At 46.3% G+C, this 16,479-nt stretch overlaps 1 protein-coding gene across 3 annotated transcripts in view; it reads left to right on the forward strand.

The window, feature by feature from the left end:
- The first annotated feature begins 5,167 nt into the window (after positions 1–5,167).
- Positions 5,168–16,479, forward strand: part of TFCP2L1 (transcription factor CP2 like 1) — a 69,907-nt gene continuing 58,595 nt past the window's right edge. For 2 of the 3 annotated variants that reach the window (XM_055398112.2, XM_055398114.2), the window contains exons 1-3: positions 5,168–5,308; positions 5,950–5,979; positions 8,655–8,806. In XM_055398112.2, the coding sequence (XP_055254087.1) occupies positions 5,247–5,308; positions 5,950–5,979; positions 8,655–8,806 (244 nt within the window). In that variant the 5' untranslated portion in view covers positions 5,168–5,246. The remainder of the gene's footprint in view (positions 5,309–5,949; positions 5,980–8,654; positions 8,807–16,479) is intronic. The other variant, XM_055398116.2, reaches the window with a different exon arrangement.

Below are 16,479 nucleotides of genomic sequence, written 5' to 3' on the forward strand. Positions count from 1 at the left end.
CTCTTCGTGGCTTAAAGCTATATCCATGTGTTTTCTTCTAGGCATTCCCGGCAGGGTTCAGTGGGTGGCTCATTTCTGTTTCACGTGGCATCTGCTAGAGTAGATCCACTGGCTCAGCCAAGACAGCCCCTGCTGGTGGCTGAAATGGCTGGGGCTCAGGTGGGCCCTTGGGCTGCCCTGGTGGTTCAGATGATAAAGGTTCTGCCTGCAATGCAGGAGACCCGAATTTGATTGCTGGGTCAGGAAGATGCCCTGGAGATGGGAATGGCTACCCACTCCAGTATTCTTGCCTGGAGAATTCCATGGGTAGAGAAGCCTGGCAGGCCACAGTCCATGGGGTTGCAAAGAATCGGACAGGGCTAAGTGACTAACACACGGGTGGGCCTTGCTCTCCATCAGGGCAGACAGACTCTCCCCTGGGTGGTCCAGAGCTCTGAAAGAATGGAGGCAGAAGCTGCCTGGCCTCCTAGGGTCAGCTGGCCCTGGAAAACCTATGTTTTGTGATCAAAGCAAGTCCTAGGACCATTTTGATGTGAGAGGCAGCATGGGTCTATTTACCCCACCCAGGGCCACACCTCCTGACAAAGCCAGGTGGGAAAGTCAGATCTGAGCCATCGTGATCTCCTTCCCATGTTTGGGGTCCTTTTTCTAGGCTTTTGCACAGGCTGTGTGCTCAGCTTGAGACTCTCCTCCAGCCCTGACTTCACAGATGCATCTAACTTCCCCAAACCCATCCATCAGGAGACAATCACTTTACCTGGGAGACTTTCCCTGAACTCCAACATCCTCCCTGGTATTCACTCCCACTCTTCAGGAGCTCTGGACCACCCGAGGGAGAGTCAGCATGCCCTGGTGGAGAGCAAGGCCCACCTGTGTGTGTGTTAATCACTCAGTCCTGTCCGATTCTTTGTAACCCCATGGAGTGCAGCCTCCCTCTATGTTCTTGATCACACTGCACTGCAATTGCTGCTCACCCCTACTGCCTCTCCAGTGAGAACACAGGCTTGTGAAATAATGCCATTTGCCACAACAAGGATGGACCTAGAGATCGTCGTACTGAGTGAAGTAAGTCAGAGAAAGACAAATGTCATGTGATATCACTTACATGTGGAATCTAAAAAAATGGTACAAATGAATTTATGAAACAGAAATAGATTCACAGGTATAGGAAACAACCTTATGGTTACCAGAGGGTAAGCAGGGGGCAGGGAAAATTGGGAGATTGGGATTGACATATACACATTACTATATATAAAAATAGATAACTAATAAGAACCTGTGCTGGGCTTCCCTGGTGGCTCAGAGGTTAAATCGTTTGCCTGCAATGTGGGAGACCTGGGTTCAATCCCTGGGTTGGGAAGATCCCCTGGAGAAGGAAATGGCAACCCACTCCAGTATTCTTGCCTGGAGAATCCCATGGACGGAGCAGCCTGGTGAGCTACAGTCCATAGGGTCACAAAGAGTCAGACATGACTGAGAGACTTCACTTCACTTCACTTCAAGGACCTGTGCTACTGTATATAGCACAGGGAACTCCACTCAATAGACTAAAATGACCTATATGGGAAAAGAATCTAAAAAAGAGTAGGTACATAGATATGCATGTATAACTGAATCACTTTGCTGTATGCCTGAAACTGACAACATTGTAAATAAACTATACTCCAGTTAAAAAAATAAAAAGTATGAAAGCTTGCACCTAGCACCCAGGGGCATGTGGCAGGTACTCTGGAGGTATTTGCCCAGTGAAGGAACCCAGGGAAAAGCTCTTTTTACACCACCTCAGAGTGCCTCCCGTATTAATACTGGGCTTGTCCTGGACCCTCAGACAGAGCTTAATGTTCAGGATGCTTATTTGAAAGTTCCCTTGAAATTAACAACTATGTAAGGCATGGAAAGGAAGTAGGAGTATGTGAGGGAAGCCCCCTGACAGCTCTGAGTTGCACCATGAGTAATCCTGAGGCTACAACAGCCCATCAGTGGAAATGGCCAGGCTTTGATACTTTTGTATGGGTGGTCACTGGGGCCTCCCCAACAGGAGAGTTACCTTGGGCAAGGTGACTCTGTACAACAGAGTCCTTGGGGGCGGGGGCGGGGTGCTGAGGACTGTCTGCTGTGATTTCCCTGTGGCTGGTGCAACAAATCCATCCTTGAAGGGGGATCTGAGTGACAGGAGAACAGTGGGGAGGTGGTGGTCACTAAGAGCTTCCCAGAAAGGGTGGTCTGCCAGCTGTCACCTTGGTTGGAGGGAGGGGAGCTGGAGAGCAGACTGACGGAGGATCTGACTCACCTCCATGCTTGGGGGAGCTGGAGTTCTGGGTCGCTGTTTCCAAGGGACATCATTTGATTCCGTTAACACTCAGGGAGAGAACATGCAGCTCATCTATGCCAGGCAGTGGCAGTGGGGTGTGGCTCTCGTTGGATGTAGGTCATGGTGCTTTTACCTCCACTCCCTCCTAACTGCTGCACCCCCATGAGCCCACTGTCCATACTCCTTCCAGACTGATCTTTACAAAATCAAATCAGATATGCAACTCCTCTGCTGAAAATACAAATTAGATTAAAACCCCAGCTCCTTCTTTGCCAGGGCCTGGGAGTCCCTCTTTGATCCGCCCTGCCCATCACTCCCACCTCACCTCCTAAGTTCTCCTTTGGGTCACCCAGCCCCAGGCCATGCCCAAGTAGGTCAGCCTCAGGGCCTTGCCAATTACTACTGCCCATACCTGGAATCAATTTCCTTCCGGATATTCACAGAAGCGCTTCCTGTGAATTTAAGAGGCTTCAGCTCAATGTCACCTCCTCCAGGAAGCTTTCTCTGATTACTCACTTGAGGCATTCCTTTTTCATATTTACTCAGCAAATATTTATGGAGCACTCACTATGTCCCGGGCTTCCCTGGTGACTCAGATGATAAAGAATCCCCCTGCAATGGGGGAGACCTGCGTTCGATCCCTAGGTTGGGAAGATCCCCTGGAGGACAGCATAGCAACCCACTCCAGTATTCTTGCCTGGAGAATCCAATGGACAGAAGAGCCTGGCGAGCTATAGTCCATGGGGTCGCACAGTTGACATGACTGAGCGACTAAGCACAGCACAGCAGCACCATGTCCCAAGCACTTTTCCAGGAGATAGGGATAACAGGGTGAGCTAGAGAGTCCAAACCTTATCGTCTTGGAGATTACACTATATTGGGAAAGAGATCAATACTCAAGAGTCAGTTCAGTTCAGTTCAGTCGCTCAGTCGTGTCTGACTCTCTGCAACCCCATGAATCACAGCACCCCAGGCCTCCCTGTCCATCACCAACTCCCGGAGTTCACTCAAACTCATGTCCATCGAGTCGGCGATGCCATACAGCCATCTCATTCTCTGTCGTCTCCTTCTTCTCCCGCCCCCAACCTTTCCCAGCATCAGAGTCTTTTCCAGTGAGTCAACTCGTCACATGAGGTGGCCAAAGTATTGCAGTTTCAGCTTTAGCATCAGTCATTCCAAGGAACACCCAGGACTGATATCCTTTAGAATGGACTGGTTGGATCTCCTTACAGTCCAAGGGACTCTCAAGAGTCTTCTCCAGCACCACAGTTCAAAAGCATCAATTCTTTGGCGATCAGCTTTCTTCACAGTCCAACTCTCATATCCATACATGACCACTGGATAAACCATAGCCTTGACTAGATGGACCTTGGTTGGCAAAGTAATGTCTCTGCTTTTTAATATACTATCTAGGTTGGTCATAACTTTCCTTCCAAGGAGTAAGCGTCTTTTAATTTCATGGCTGCAATCAGCATCTGCAGTGATTTTGGAGCCCCCAAAAATAAAGTCTGACACTGTCTCCACTGTTTTTCCATCTATTTCCCATGAAGTGATGGGACCAGATGCCATGATCTTTGTTTTCTGAATGTTGAGCTTCAAGCCAACCTTTTCACTCTCCTCTTTCACTTTCATCAAAAGGCTTTTGAGTTCCTCTTCACTTTCTGCCATAAGGGTGGTGTCATCTGCATATCTGAGGTTATTGATATTTCTCCCAGCAATCTTGATTCCAGCTTGTGCTTCTTCCAGCCCAGCGTTCCTCATGATGTACTCTGTATATAAGTTAAATAAGCAAGGTGACAATATACATCCTTGACACACTCCTTTTCCTCTTTGGAACCAGTCTGTTGTTCCATGTACAGTTCTGACTGTTGCTTCCTGACCTGCATACAGGTTTCTCAAGAGGCAGGTCAGGTGGTCTGGTATTCCCATTTCTTTCAGAATTTTCCACAGTTTATTGTGATCCACACAGTCAAAGGCTTTGGCATAGTCAATGAAGCAGAAATAGATGTTTTTCTGGAACTCTCTTGCTTTCTCCATGATCCAGCGGATGTTGGCAATTTGATCTCTGGTGCCTCTGCCTTTTCTAAAACCTGCTTGAACATCTGGAAGTTCACAGTTCACATATTGCTGAAGCCTGGCTTGAAGAATTCTGAGCATGACTTTACTAGCATGTGAGATGAGTGCAATTGTGCGGTAGTTTGAGCATTCTTTGGCATTGCCTTTCTTTGGGATTGAAATGAAGACTGACTTTTTCCAGTCCTGTGGCCACTGCTGAGTTTTCCAAATTTGCTGGTATATTGAGTGCAGCACTTTCACAGCATCATCTTTCAAGATTTGAAATAGCTCAACTGGAATTCCATCACCTCCACTAGCTTTGTTCGCAGTGATGCTTTCTAAGGCCCACTTGACTTCACATTCCAAGATGTCTGGCACTAGGTCAGTGATCACGTAGATTAAAGCAAAACACGATTTCTGAGAGTGCTGAGAAAAAGCGAGAGCAAGTTAAGGGGACAACGTGTCGGGGTCGGGGTCTCGGACATCGAAGCTCATTGCCATCTCACCCCACCCACGGTGAGGCTCAGGGAGCGGTAAGACACTAGGGCTGCGGGGCCAGTTACCTGGGCCCCACCCTCGAGGGAGGGATGCGGGCAGTGCGGGGCCAGATCCCCGCCCGCAGCCGCGCTGCACGCTCGCGGTCGCCGCCCTGGAGGCGCGCTCGCTCCCGGGAAGGGCGCGCTTCTGCGGGTCACCAGGTGAGGCGGCCGCGCGGCCTGGGGCGGGTCCGGACGAGGCCCCGCCCCCCGGGCCGTCCATAAATACGCAGGGCGGGCGGCCACCGCTGTAAGGAGAGCTGCCGGCAGGTGACCTAGAGGTTGGCTCGCCCCGCGTCCCGTCCGCCGCGCGCCTGGGTCGGGCCGGGCTCGGAGCCCCAGCCATGCTGTTCTGGCACACGCAGCCCGAGCACTACAACCAGCACAATCCCGGCAGCTACCTGCGGTAAGGGGCTCGGGCCGGGGTCCGCGGGCAGGGCGCCGTCGGACGTCGGCGGGCCGGGAAAGGAGCGGCCGGGCCGGGGATCCCGAGCGCCCCCGCCGCCTCCTTACTCTGTGCCCTCTGGGGACTGCAGGAGATCCGCCCAGACTCCAGCCTGGGACAGACAGACAGACCCTGGCGGGACCCGACTTTCGGAGTTGCGGGCCCGCGCGGGAGGCGGGTTTGCAGAGCCTAGTGCTCGCGGGGCTACTCCCCCGATGACCCCGGGCGGGCGCGGAGCGCGCATCTCTGGTCGCAATCTCTTCGGGGTCTTTCCACCTCTGCGTTTCTCCTCTCCCCGCTTGCGTCGAAGAGGAAACTTCCTGCCGTCGGTCTGGAGCTGTCCTGGGAAGTCTAGTCCCCTGCTCTTTGCCCCTCTTCGCCCGGGTCCCTCTCCGAGCCTCGCGTCCTCTCCAGTGTCCTTGGTCCGCCCGAGGGGCGAGCGAGCGGCAAGCGCGGCCCGGCGCTCTGCCTAGCGGACCTGCAGCGGGGGCGGGCGGGGGCTCGGGAGGGACCGGGTTCCCTCTCCCACCAGGTGGTCTTGGTGTATGGGTCCGAGGCCCGCACGTTGATTGCCCTTGATGGAAATCTTTCTTCTTCTGCAGGGATTTGACTAGTGCTCTTCAGAGGGAAAAGTAAGTCCTGCCTGTTTTGCAAAGTTCTCTCTCCCGTCCCCTTGAAGGAAGTGGCACCCCCGTTAGCTTCAGTTCCTGGAGGATTGTTTTTCCCTGTTGTGCAGCTGGCCGGGTACTAATGGGCAGTCATTTCACTTTCTGAACTCGCCTGAACCAGCTTTAGCCTGTCTTTATTTCCATCCTAGTCACAGTTTATGAAATGTGCCTAATTTAACCCAAAGGGCATTTGATGTGAGCTCAGAGAAAGTGAACCGTGGGCCAGACCACCCCACAGAGAGAGCTGTCTTGCCTGCTTTATTTTATTTTTGACCCCCAGAAGTTCCAGCTCAGATTTAAAAGTACAGGTGATGTGGAAATCCTAGCTTTGATAGATATTTGTCCAGCAGTCTTCTCCGAAGACAGCCCAATTCCAGCAGGCAAAGGAGTGGTTGGGTATAAGTGATATGTCTGCTGTGTTTTATTCACGGGTAAGAGAGGTAGGAGACGGCATAAGCCTAGGGTTTTAATTAAGGACTTATGTCTCACTGCAGACCATGGTGATCCACCAGAGGCAGGCTGCTCTGGGAGGTGTTAAGCCCACCAGGCAGATTTTTTTTTTCTGCATTGTGTGGTATATGGAATTTTAGTTCACTGACCAGGGATTGAACTCGAGTCCCCTGCAGTGGAAGCCGTGAGTCTTAACCACTGTACCTCCAGGGAATTCCCCATTGGGCAGATGGTAATCTCTGGCAGAAGATTGTGTCCATTCACTTACCCAAAATGCTACAATGGAATACATTTTTACTGTACTGCAGGATGCAATTTTAGTTGTGATTTTGCCTCAGTTTTAGTTTGTAGCGAGTCAGTTTGTTGCCATAGCTTACAAATGACTTTGAAGGTGACCCTGAGTGAAGAAGTGAGTGTATGTAAAACTTCCTGGACACCAAAAATGTCACCCCTTTAGGGAATAGCTCTCCTCTTGAACTAGAGGTGCCCTCACTTTAACAGTTTGGTATTGCATTCATCCCGGTGAGGTGGTTGGGAATTGGGGTGAAAGGTGCCATTAGGCCATATGGGTTTCTGGGGTCATGGGACCATGGATAAAGACTCATTTGGTCCACACTCTCTTTTTTATGTTACTTCTTGGAAGCCAGGGCTTTCACACTTGGAGAGGGTGACCTTGGTGGATGCCATGGGGAGGGTTCATGAACATGCCCCTGGTCCCCCTAGAGTGAAGAAGATCTTGGTGTTTTGCTTGGTTTGGGCATTTAATTTTGGTCATCTCATCACTGTGCAGCATTTCTTCAAGTTGTCTGACTTTCCTGGGGTAATGGCCTGTATTCCCTTCTTCCCTACTTCTGTTTGATGTTCTGGTGACTTTTATTCCTCAGCAGATAAGGATACCAGGACTGAAATAAGTTACTGTTGAGTGATGGCTCTTCCCCCAACCCTGGCTATCCCCACCTTTTTTTTTTTTAATTTAAAGGCAGCAGCCCATGGATTATTAACTTAACATGGTCTGGGCAAACATGAAATTATGCAATCCCCGGGAATCAGATCTCTCTGCTTCTCCCCCATTCCTGGATAACCACTTAGACTGGATATGTGCCCCAGTCTGGGCAAGAGAAGGCATGAGATAGGGGACCCAGGGCAGTGGGTGGTGGCAGGGGCGGCCCTCCACACGGAAGGTTTCTAGGTGAGCCGCAGCTGGACTTTTCCTTCTGAAAGTTGGTCTGACATGCTGGGGTATGTGCCCAGCTTGTGTTTTAGATACTCATTTATAGTGTTGTATGAGGAATAGATTGTATCAGTGACTCTGCTGTTTACATAGTGAAGTGGGGTCAGTGAATCTGATTCAGCACCCGGGATATTCGGAGGGTGGAGGCCTATCAAGATAAGGGCACAGGACATTTTTTTGGCGCCAGTGTCCATGCCATAATCTCTTCATAATCCAGAGAGCTTAACCAAGTCCCTCTTGCTTGCAGGTCATTCATGTTCTCAAAGATTTCGTTTTTCCTTGGGGATGCACTTAAAAAAACACATCTAGAAAAAAGTTCTCCAGTCCTAGGCTGATGTGAAGCTGATTTTTTGGATCTGATGGGAATTTTTGTTTAGAGGTGGTGGAAAAGAATCTTTGAGCATCTTAGTATTTTCCGTTTGGATGAGAAAACTAAATTGAAACCATGGTTGTTCCTGTTTTGCATTTAAGAGATATTAGCATGACCCTTAAAATAGGGTTTATGGGCCAGCTGTCCTTTCTTTTTAGAAGTGTGGAAGTATGTCTCCGTTTTTATGAGTGAAGTAGACAGTTTCTGTATTTGCATGGTTTACAGAGCCTAGAGGACAGGATTGTCTTGGTCTGAGATGTGACCAATAACTAGAAGAGTTTATTCAATAAATAAAAAATTTTGTTCGAATTCTTGTTATAAAAGCCAAACTCTTGTGGATGGAAATCACGCAACATCTGAATAAATCTCTCAAAGGTCATGGAATGAAAGTAGAATCGTCCAGGATTGGTCTCCTCCATTGGAAAGCATTTTAGAGTATTTGTGACAGCGTGTAGGGAGCTGAACCTGCTAGCTGCGCTAGGCTGGGCTGTGTTGCCCTCGATGCTGCCCGAGGTTGGCCGCTTAGTCCTGCCTTTGCACATGGGCTCCGGGGCCCTGCTCCTGATCCCTCCCTCCTGTGTGTTGCAGCGACGTCCTCGCCCTGCCCATCTTCAAGCAGGAGGAGCCCCAGCTGTCCCCCGAGAACGAGGCCCGCCTGCCGCCCCTGCAGTATGTGCTGTGTGCCGCCACATCCCCAGCTGTGAAGCTGCACGAAGAGACTTTGACCTACCTCAACCAAGGTAGTGCTGGAGCGCCGGGCCCGGGTGGAGCCTGGGGGCTGAGGGTGCCACCCAGCAGTGGGGAGGTGACCCGAATGACTCATTTGGGCCTGTTTCCTCGTCAGGGTGGGAGAGATGGGTTTCGCGAAGGGGTTTCTGGCGTCAGATGGCATCTGTTTCCTAGCTGTGAGACTTCCCAGACTCAGTGTTTTCTTCCCCAAAAGTGGACACATCAGCTGGGTCTCACTCAGGCCAAACAGTGCTTCATATTCCTCATGTGGGCCCTCCAGGGAGCAGATGATGCTCGGTGAATGGCAGCCCTAGTTATACTTGCTATTTGTTGGGGCCACACCTGGTGCCCTTTCCTGAACATAGATTGAGCACCTTTGGGTGTACGGGATCAGCTGCCCTTTCTGGAACTGCACCTGTCAGTGAAGATCCATCCTCAAGGCTGGATTCCACATGTGCCAGGCAGGAGCCCTTTGTAGCAATGGGGATGAGCGTGCTCACCGTGTCCTGGGAGAAAAGGCACAGGGTTTGGACTTTGCATTCCGATCCCAGCCCTTCCCAGCTCTGTGACTTCCCCTCAGAGCCTCAGTGTGTTCATGTGAGAAATGAGAAGTGTTATTTTGTGACATTTGAGAGAGTGAAGGTGTGTGAAGTGCAGTTTCCATTTCTGATGTTCCTTGTCAGAACACATGGACCAGTGGCCTAACCGATGACCTTTCTGTGGTTTTTGTGTGGTTATGTGTCTGCGTTGATTGTCCTTCCTCCCTGGATCACCTCAGAGGCCCAGGCATCCAGTGGAATCTTTGCCCGTCTGTTTCAAATGGGAAGAACCAAGGAGCTGGGGGATGCAGTGCTTTCTGGAGGGAGATGGTGGTGGGGGCAGCCGTGTGGTTACAATTTATCTTACACCAGCGGCTTCCGTCTGTAGAACTTTGACTCCCTGATTTGGGGAACGGAAGTCCAGATGGGGTGGGGGTGGGATGGAAGTCCAGCTTGCCATCAGGCTTACTTCTGACAGCTCAACCTGCCCGCTTCTGGGGCAGTAACAAGCTCAGAATTAGCAGGTGGCTCTGTGTCTGCCTCTGGATGTGGCCAGGGGATGGACATGCTTATCCCTGTGAGTGGCTCAGCGGCCTCAGCGGGTCCCCAGGCCAGGCTCAGGCAGCTCTCCGGCACCTGGCTCAGGCCCTGAGATCTATGTTCCATCTACTGAGGCCAGTGATCCCTGATGGCAGGTGTCCTATTGGTGGAAGAATACCTGTGTGTGTCTGTGCTTGTTTGTAGAATGGCTTTGGCCATTTTCCATTCTCTTTCATGGAAGGTCAGATGCTACCAACTTATGTACCTTCAAGCAGCGGCTGTCCTCCCCTGGGCCTCTGCCCTCTTGTCTAAGTGTCTCATGAAGAAGTTGGGTGATGTTTACAGAACGCTGGGGTCAGGGGTGGTTCTTGTTCCTGGCCTGTCGTGGGGTCTGAGGCCCTGCTGGACCTGCTGCTGGTCTAGTGTGCCCACCTCTCCCACTGTTTCCCACCCTATCTGTAAGGCCTTTACTGTCTCCCGCACCTTCCCTCAACTCCTTCCCTCCTTTCTTTGATCACCTTTGGGCAATGTTTGACAGTCAACACTCTACCTCTTTCAAAAAAGAGTTATCCTTTGCTCAGTATAGATGAGTTGAAAGAGAGGCAAAAAGAGCTGCCCAGGGGTTAATTTGGTGTATTTACTTTAGATCTTCTTTTTTAGTTATATGTTCCCGATTATTGAAAATAATACATGTTCATCAAATAGGTAACTAATCAGAACCTGCTATATAGCACAGGGAACTCTAGTCACTATTCTATAATGGCTTATATGCAAAAAGAATCTTAAAAGAAAAAAAGTGGATATATGTATATGTATAACTGATTCACTTTGCTATACACTGGAAACTAATACAACGTCGTAAATCACCTATACTCTGATGAAATTTTAAAAGCAAAAATAATACTTGTTCGTTATAGAAAATTTGGATCATTTAAAAAGCATAAGGAAGTAAGTTAAAAATTAAATTGAAATCTCTAATTTCACCTGAGAGCCATTGCTAACCATATTTCTACATATTTGCATATGTAAAATTGAAATTATTACAGTGCTGCAGATATATGCCCCGTTTTCTTTGCTTACTATATTTATGAGCTTTTCTTGTGTTACTAAAAATGCTTTGAGAACTTACATTTTTGTAATGGTTGCGTAGTATTTCATTCAGAGTTCTATTAACTTTGACTAGTCTCGTGGTATGAATACTTGGTTTTCAGTTGTCTTTGTGTGAAATGTTGATTATTATTTTCAGTTCAGTTCAGTTCAGTCTCTCAGTCGTGTCCGACTCTTTGCAACCCCATGAATCACAGCACACCAGGCCTCCCTGTCCATCACCAACTCCCGGAGTTCACTCAAACTCATGTCCATCAAGTCGGTGATGCCATCCAGCCATCTCATTCTCTGACGTCCCCTTCTCCTCCTGTTCCCAATCCCTCCCAGCATCAGAGTCTTTTCCAGTGAGTCAACTCGTCGCATGATTTAGATAAATATAAATCAGAGGTATACTTACTGGCTCAAAGGAGTTAAGTAAGGCTTTTGCTACATCTTACCAAATTGACTTCTCAGTTGAATGTACCAATTTACAAGGTAGCCAGTAGGGTATGTTTTACTGTCTCTTATATTGGATATTGTTGCTTTTCACCTCATTAGTGAAACAGGATTTAATCTTAAACTAGCATTTATATCATTGCTAATGTGGCTGAATATTTAAAAATATATTTATTGATCTTTTAAATTTCTCCATCAGTTATGTTCATGTTCTTCACACATTTTTTTATTGGGATGGTTCTATCTTACTGATTGTAACAGCCTACCCTATATGAAGAATATCATATTTTTTGTGTGATATATTTATTTATGTGATAATTATATTTATTTTGTGATAATTAGATTTATGTGTGAGATATTATGGGTTTTTTTTCAATGTAGATATTGATTTTCAGTATATATTATCAGACCTTTTCAGTTTTCTAAAATAAATTTTCTTTTATGCTTAGAATGCCTGCCTACCCCAAAATCAGCTTAGTGGTTTCTTAAATTTCATGTTTCTAAATTTTTACATTGCGTTGCACTTGGAAGTCTTCTGGAAATAATAGTGTCATTTAGTGATACTTTGGCTTATTACTGCATAAAATATATTTATTTCTTTTTTTCCCTAGCCTTACCAGTGGGATTTATACTTTCATACGTTGCACTGGAAATTTGTGATGTGACCTCACAGTCTAAGTTTGTTTATTTTTTAAAATAGTTAACCTACTAGTTGATACCTGGTTTATCCCTTATTCTCACTGGTTTAAATGCCACTTTGAAACATTTGAAAAGCCATATCCTAAAGTATTAGTCCAGAAACAGACCCTTGTATAGATGTTTGTCGTGCACACCTGATATTTGTTGATTCTTGCCCCATTTCTAGTTGCACTAATTATGGTTTGGAAATATGTCTCTTAGACATTTTCAATCACTTATTCTTAAGTTAGATTTTTATAGCCACTGAATCTTCCTTTTATACTTAAATTTTTAAAATTAGATTATATGCTTTATAAAGTTGTTTTTTGCTTTTATTAAATACTTTTCTTATAATATTTTCTATTATAACCTCAAACACCACTTAAAATGTCTGCATCTGGATTATGATTATCTAATAAATTTCATCTTCCACATTAGCTTCTGAGCTCATCAAGGGCTTCATTTCCTTTATCTTTGTCTTCTCCCAGGCTAGAATTCTACCCAGTACAGAACAGAAGTTGAAGGAATTAAAAAAATAAAATGTATGCATATTATTTCACTATTTTCTGTTATTATTTGGGATAGATTATTGTCATAACTCCCTGGTCGTTCAATTGGTAAAGAATCTGCCTGCAATGCAAGAAACTGCCTGCAATGCAGGAGACCCTGTTCAATCCCTGGTTCAGGATGATCTCTTGGAGAAGCAAATGGCAACCCAATCCAGTATTCTTGCCTGGAGAATTCCATGGACAGAGGAGCCTAGTGGGTCACAGTCTGTGGGGTCCCAAGAGTCTGACCCAATTTAGTGACTAAGCTGCTGTTATTCACTCACTAAGTTATGTCCAGCTCTTTGCGACCCCATGGACTGCTACACACCAGGCTTCCCTGTCCTTTACTATCTCCTGGAGTTTGTTCAGATTCATGACCATTGAGTCGATGGTGCCATCCAAGCATCTCATCCTCTGTCACCCACTTCTACTCCTGCCCTCAAATCTTTCCCAGCACTAGGGTTTTTTCCAGTGAGTCCACTCTTTGAATCAGGTGGCTAAAGTATTGGAGTTTCAACTTCAGCATCAGTCCTTCCAATGAATAGTCAAAGTTGATTTCCTTTAGAATGGACTGGTTGGATCTCCTTGCAGTCTAAGGGACTCTCCAGAGTCTTCTCCAGCACCACATTTTGAAAGCATCAGTTCTTTGGCTGTCAGCCTTCTTTATTGTCTAACTCTCATATCCATACATGACTATTGGAAAAACCATCCATTCCATTCCGTTCCGTCGCTCAGTCGTGTCCGACTCTTTGCGACCCCGTGGACTGTAGCCTACCAGGCTTCTCCGTCCATGGGATTCTCCAGGCAAGAATACTGGAGTGGGTTACCATTTCCTTCTCCATAGCTTTGACTAATGAACCTTTGTCGGCAAAATGATGTCTCTGCTTTTTAATACGCTATCTAGGTTTGTCATAGCTTTTCTTCCAAGGAGCAAGCATCTTTTAGCTTCATGACTGCAGTTACCATCTATAGTGATTTTGGAACCTAAGAAAATAAAATCTGCCACTGTTTCCATTTTCTACCCATCTATTTGTCATGAAGTGATGAGACCAGATGCCATGATCTTCATTTTTTGAATGTTGAGTTTTAAGCCAGCTTTTTCACTCTCCTCTTTCACCTTCATCAAGAGGCTCTTTAGTTCTGCTTTGGTGTCTGCCATTAAAGTGGTATCATCTGCATATCTGAGGTTATTGATATTTCTCCCAGCAGTCTTGATTCCAGTTTGTGATTCATCTAGCCATGCATTTTGCATGATGTACTTTGCAAACAAATTAAATAAGCAGAATGACAATATACAGCCTTGATGTACTCTTTTCTCAATTTTGAACCAGTCATTGTTCCATGTCCAGTTCTAACTGTTGCTTCTTGACTTGCATACAGATTTCTTAGGAGGCAGGTAAGGTGGTCTGGTATTCCCATCTCTTTAGGAATTTTCCACAGTATGTTGTGATCCACACAAAGTCAATGAAGCAGAAGTAGATGTTTTTCTGGAATTCTCTTGCTTTTTCTATGACGCAGCAGGTGTTGGCAATTTGATCTCTGGTTCACCTGCCTTTTCTAAATCCAGCTTGTATATCTGGAAGTTCTTGGTTCATGTACTATTGATCCTAGCTTGAAGGATTTTGAGCATTACCTTGCTAGCATGTGAAATGATTGCAATTGTTGAAGTAGTTTGAACATTCTTTGGCATTACACTTCTTTGGGATTAGAATGAAAATTGACCTTTTCCAATCCTGTGGCCATTGCTGAGTTTTCCAAATTTGCTGGCATAATGAATGAAGTGCTTTAATAGCATCATCTTTTAGGATTTTCAATAGATCAGCTAGAGTTCCATCACCTCCACGAGCTTTGTTCATAGTAATGCTTCCTAAGGCCCACTTGACTGAACGCTGCAGGATGTCTGGCTCTAGATGAGTGACCACACCATCACGTAATCCAGGTCGTTAAGACCATTTTTTATAGTTCTTCTGTGTACTCTTGCCACCTCTTGTTATTCATTTCTGCTTCTATTAGATCCTTGCCATTTATGTTCCTTATTGTGCCCATCTTTGCATGAAATGTTTCCTTGATATCTCTAATTTTCTTGAAGAGATCTCTAGTCTTTCCCATTCTGTTGTTTTCCTCTGTTTCTTTGCTTTGTTCATGTAAGAAGGATGCTGGATCTGTAAATTGCAAAGTCATTTAAACCATTGGATACTCATTTCTCAGTGTAGTGTCAGTCCATTCACTTACATCATGACTTGGATAAGGTGTGTTCCTTGTGAGTGTTCTGTCATCAACCCCAATGACTAATTTTGTATGCAGTGAAAATGGTTTGAGAAGCAAAGTTTGTGCTCTTCCTTTGAATTGGAGTCGTTTAAGGAGAAGGGGTAGATAGCTGTTGAAGGGAGGTCCACAAACGCCAGGCCAACCTCTTTGTCAGTGACCAAAGGTCACTGTGGAGACATCTTTCCTGAAGACTGGAGCCAGAGGGAAGAGATGAAGTAGGCGGTGGGGGAGGAGTCAGGAAGATCAGAAGAAAGAGAACCTCAGGCAATCTGTGTAGGGAATTCTGGCTTAGAGATAAGAACAAGTTTGCAAGCATGGCTTGTTATGGAGAAAGCTTTGGTATTTCCTACCAAAACAACTCTTAAATTTTAAATACAGTGATGGATTTTTCCAGTGATGTTCATTCTTGGAATAAAACTTCCTGTCCGTTGGAAGGAGAGGATAGTTCAGTGACAGAAAAACCATGTCCAAAGGCAAGAATGGGTGCAATTATGCGTACTATTTGTGAAGAATCCTAAGTGATTCAATATGACTAGGGTTTGGAACCAAAGGAGGAGTGCGAATGACTGGAGAGGTAGACCAGAAGGTCAAGATCTCCAACTGCTTTGTTGAGATCGAGCTGTTGGGTAGCCTCTGTGGGCAAGTCATTTACCTCCCAATGCCTCTAACTCCTCACATATAAAATGAAGGAAATAAAACATCTACTATGTAGGTAAAATGAGTTAATGCAGAAAAAACACTGAAAACAGTGTCTGGCACATGCGTGAGTCCTCAGTTATGTCTGACTTTTTGTGACCCCATGGACTGTAACCCACCAGACTCCTCTGTCCATGGGATATCCCAGGCAAGAATACTGGAATGGGTTGCCATTTCCTCCTCCAGGGGATTTTCCTGATCTAGGGATTGAACCTGTGTCTCCTTCGTCTCCTGCATTGACAGGAGGATTCTTTACCACTATGACACCTGGGAAGCACATAGTAACCATTCGCATATTAGCCATTATTAATAATAAAGTGGATATATGTTTCCCTTATCCTATTTGAAAACTAATGTGGTTATCACATTGGGACTTTGTTTTTATTGGAGGCCGATTACTTTACAATATTATATTGGTTGGTTTTGCCATACATTGACATGAATCTGCCCCGGGTGTACATGTGTTCCCCTTCTTGAACCCCCCTCCCACCTCCCTCCTCCCCATATCCTCCCTCTGGGTCATCCCTGTGCACCAGCCCCAAGCATCCTGTATCATGCGTCGAACCTGGACTGGTGATTCATTTCACATATGGTAATATACATGTTTCAATGCCATTCTCCCAAATCATCCCACCCTCACCCTCTCCCACAGAGTCCCAAAGGCTGTTCTATACACCTGTGTCTCTTTTGCTGTCTTGTATACAAGATTAAGGTTACCATCTTTCTAAACTTGTTTTATTTTTTTTCTGTTTTAATCTTTCTTTTCCTAATTGAAAGATTAACATAAGGTTGGTTCTAGAACTAAGAATTGTACCCCTTAGAATTGAAAGATGGTAGCTTTGGGGTACATTAAAGGCAGGAGGAAGCCCTGCT

This window comes from Moschus berezovskii, chromosome 2 (genome assembly GCF_049115385.1).
Source record: "Moschus berezovskii isolate FMDL1 chromosome 2, NW_MosBer_1.0, whole genome shotgun sequence".
Classification (NCBI taxonomy): domain Eukaryota; kingdom Metazoa; phylum Chordata; class Mammalia; order Artiodactyla; family Moschidae; genus Moschus; species Moschus berezovskii.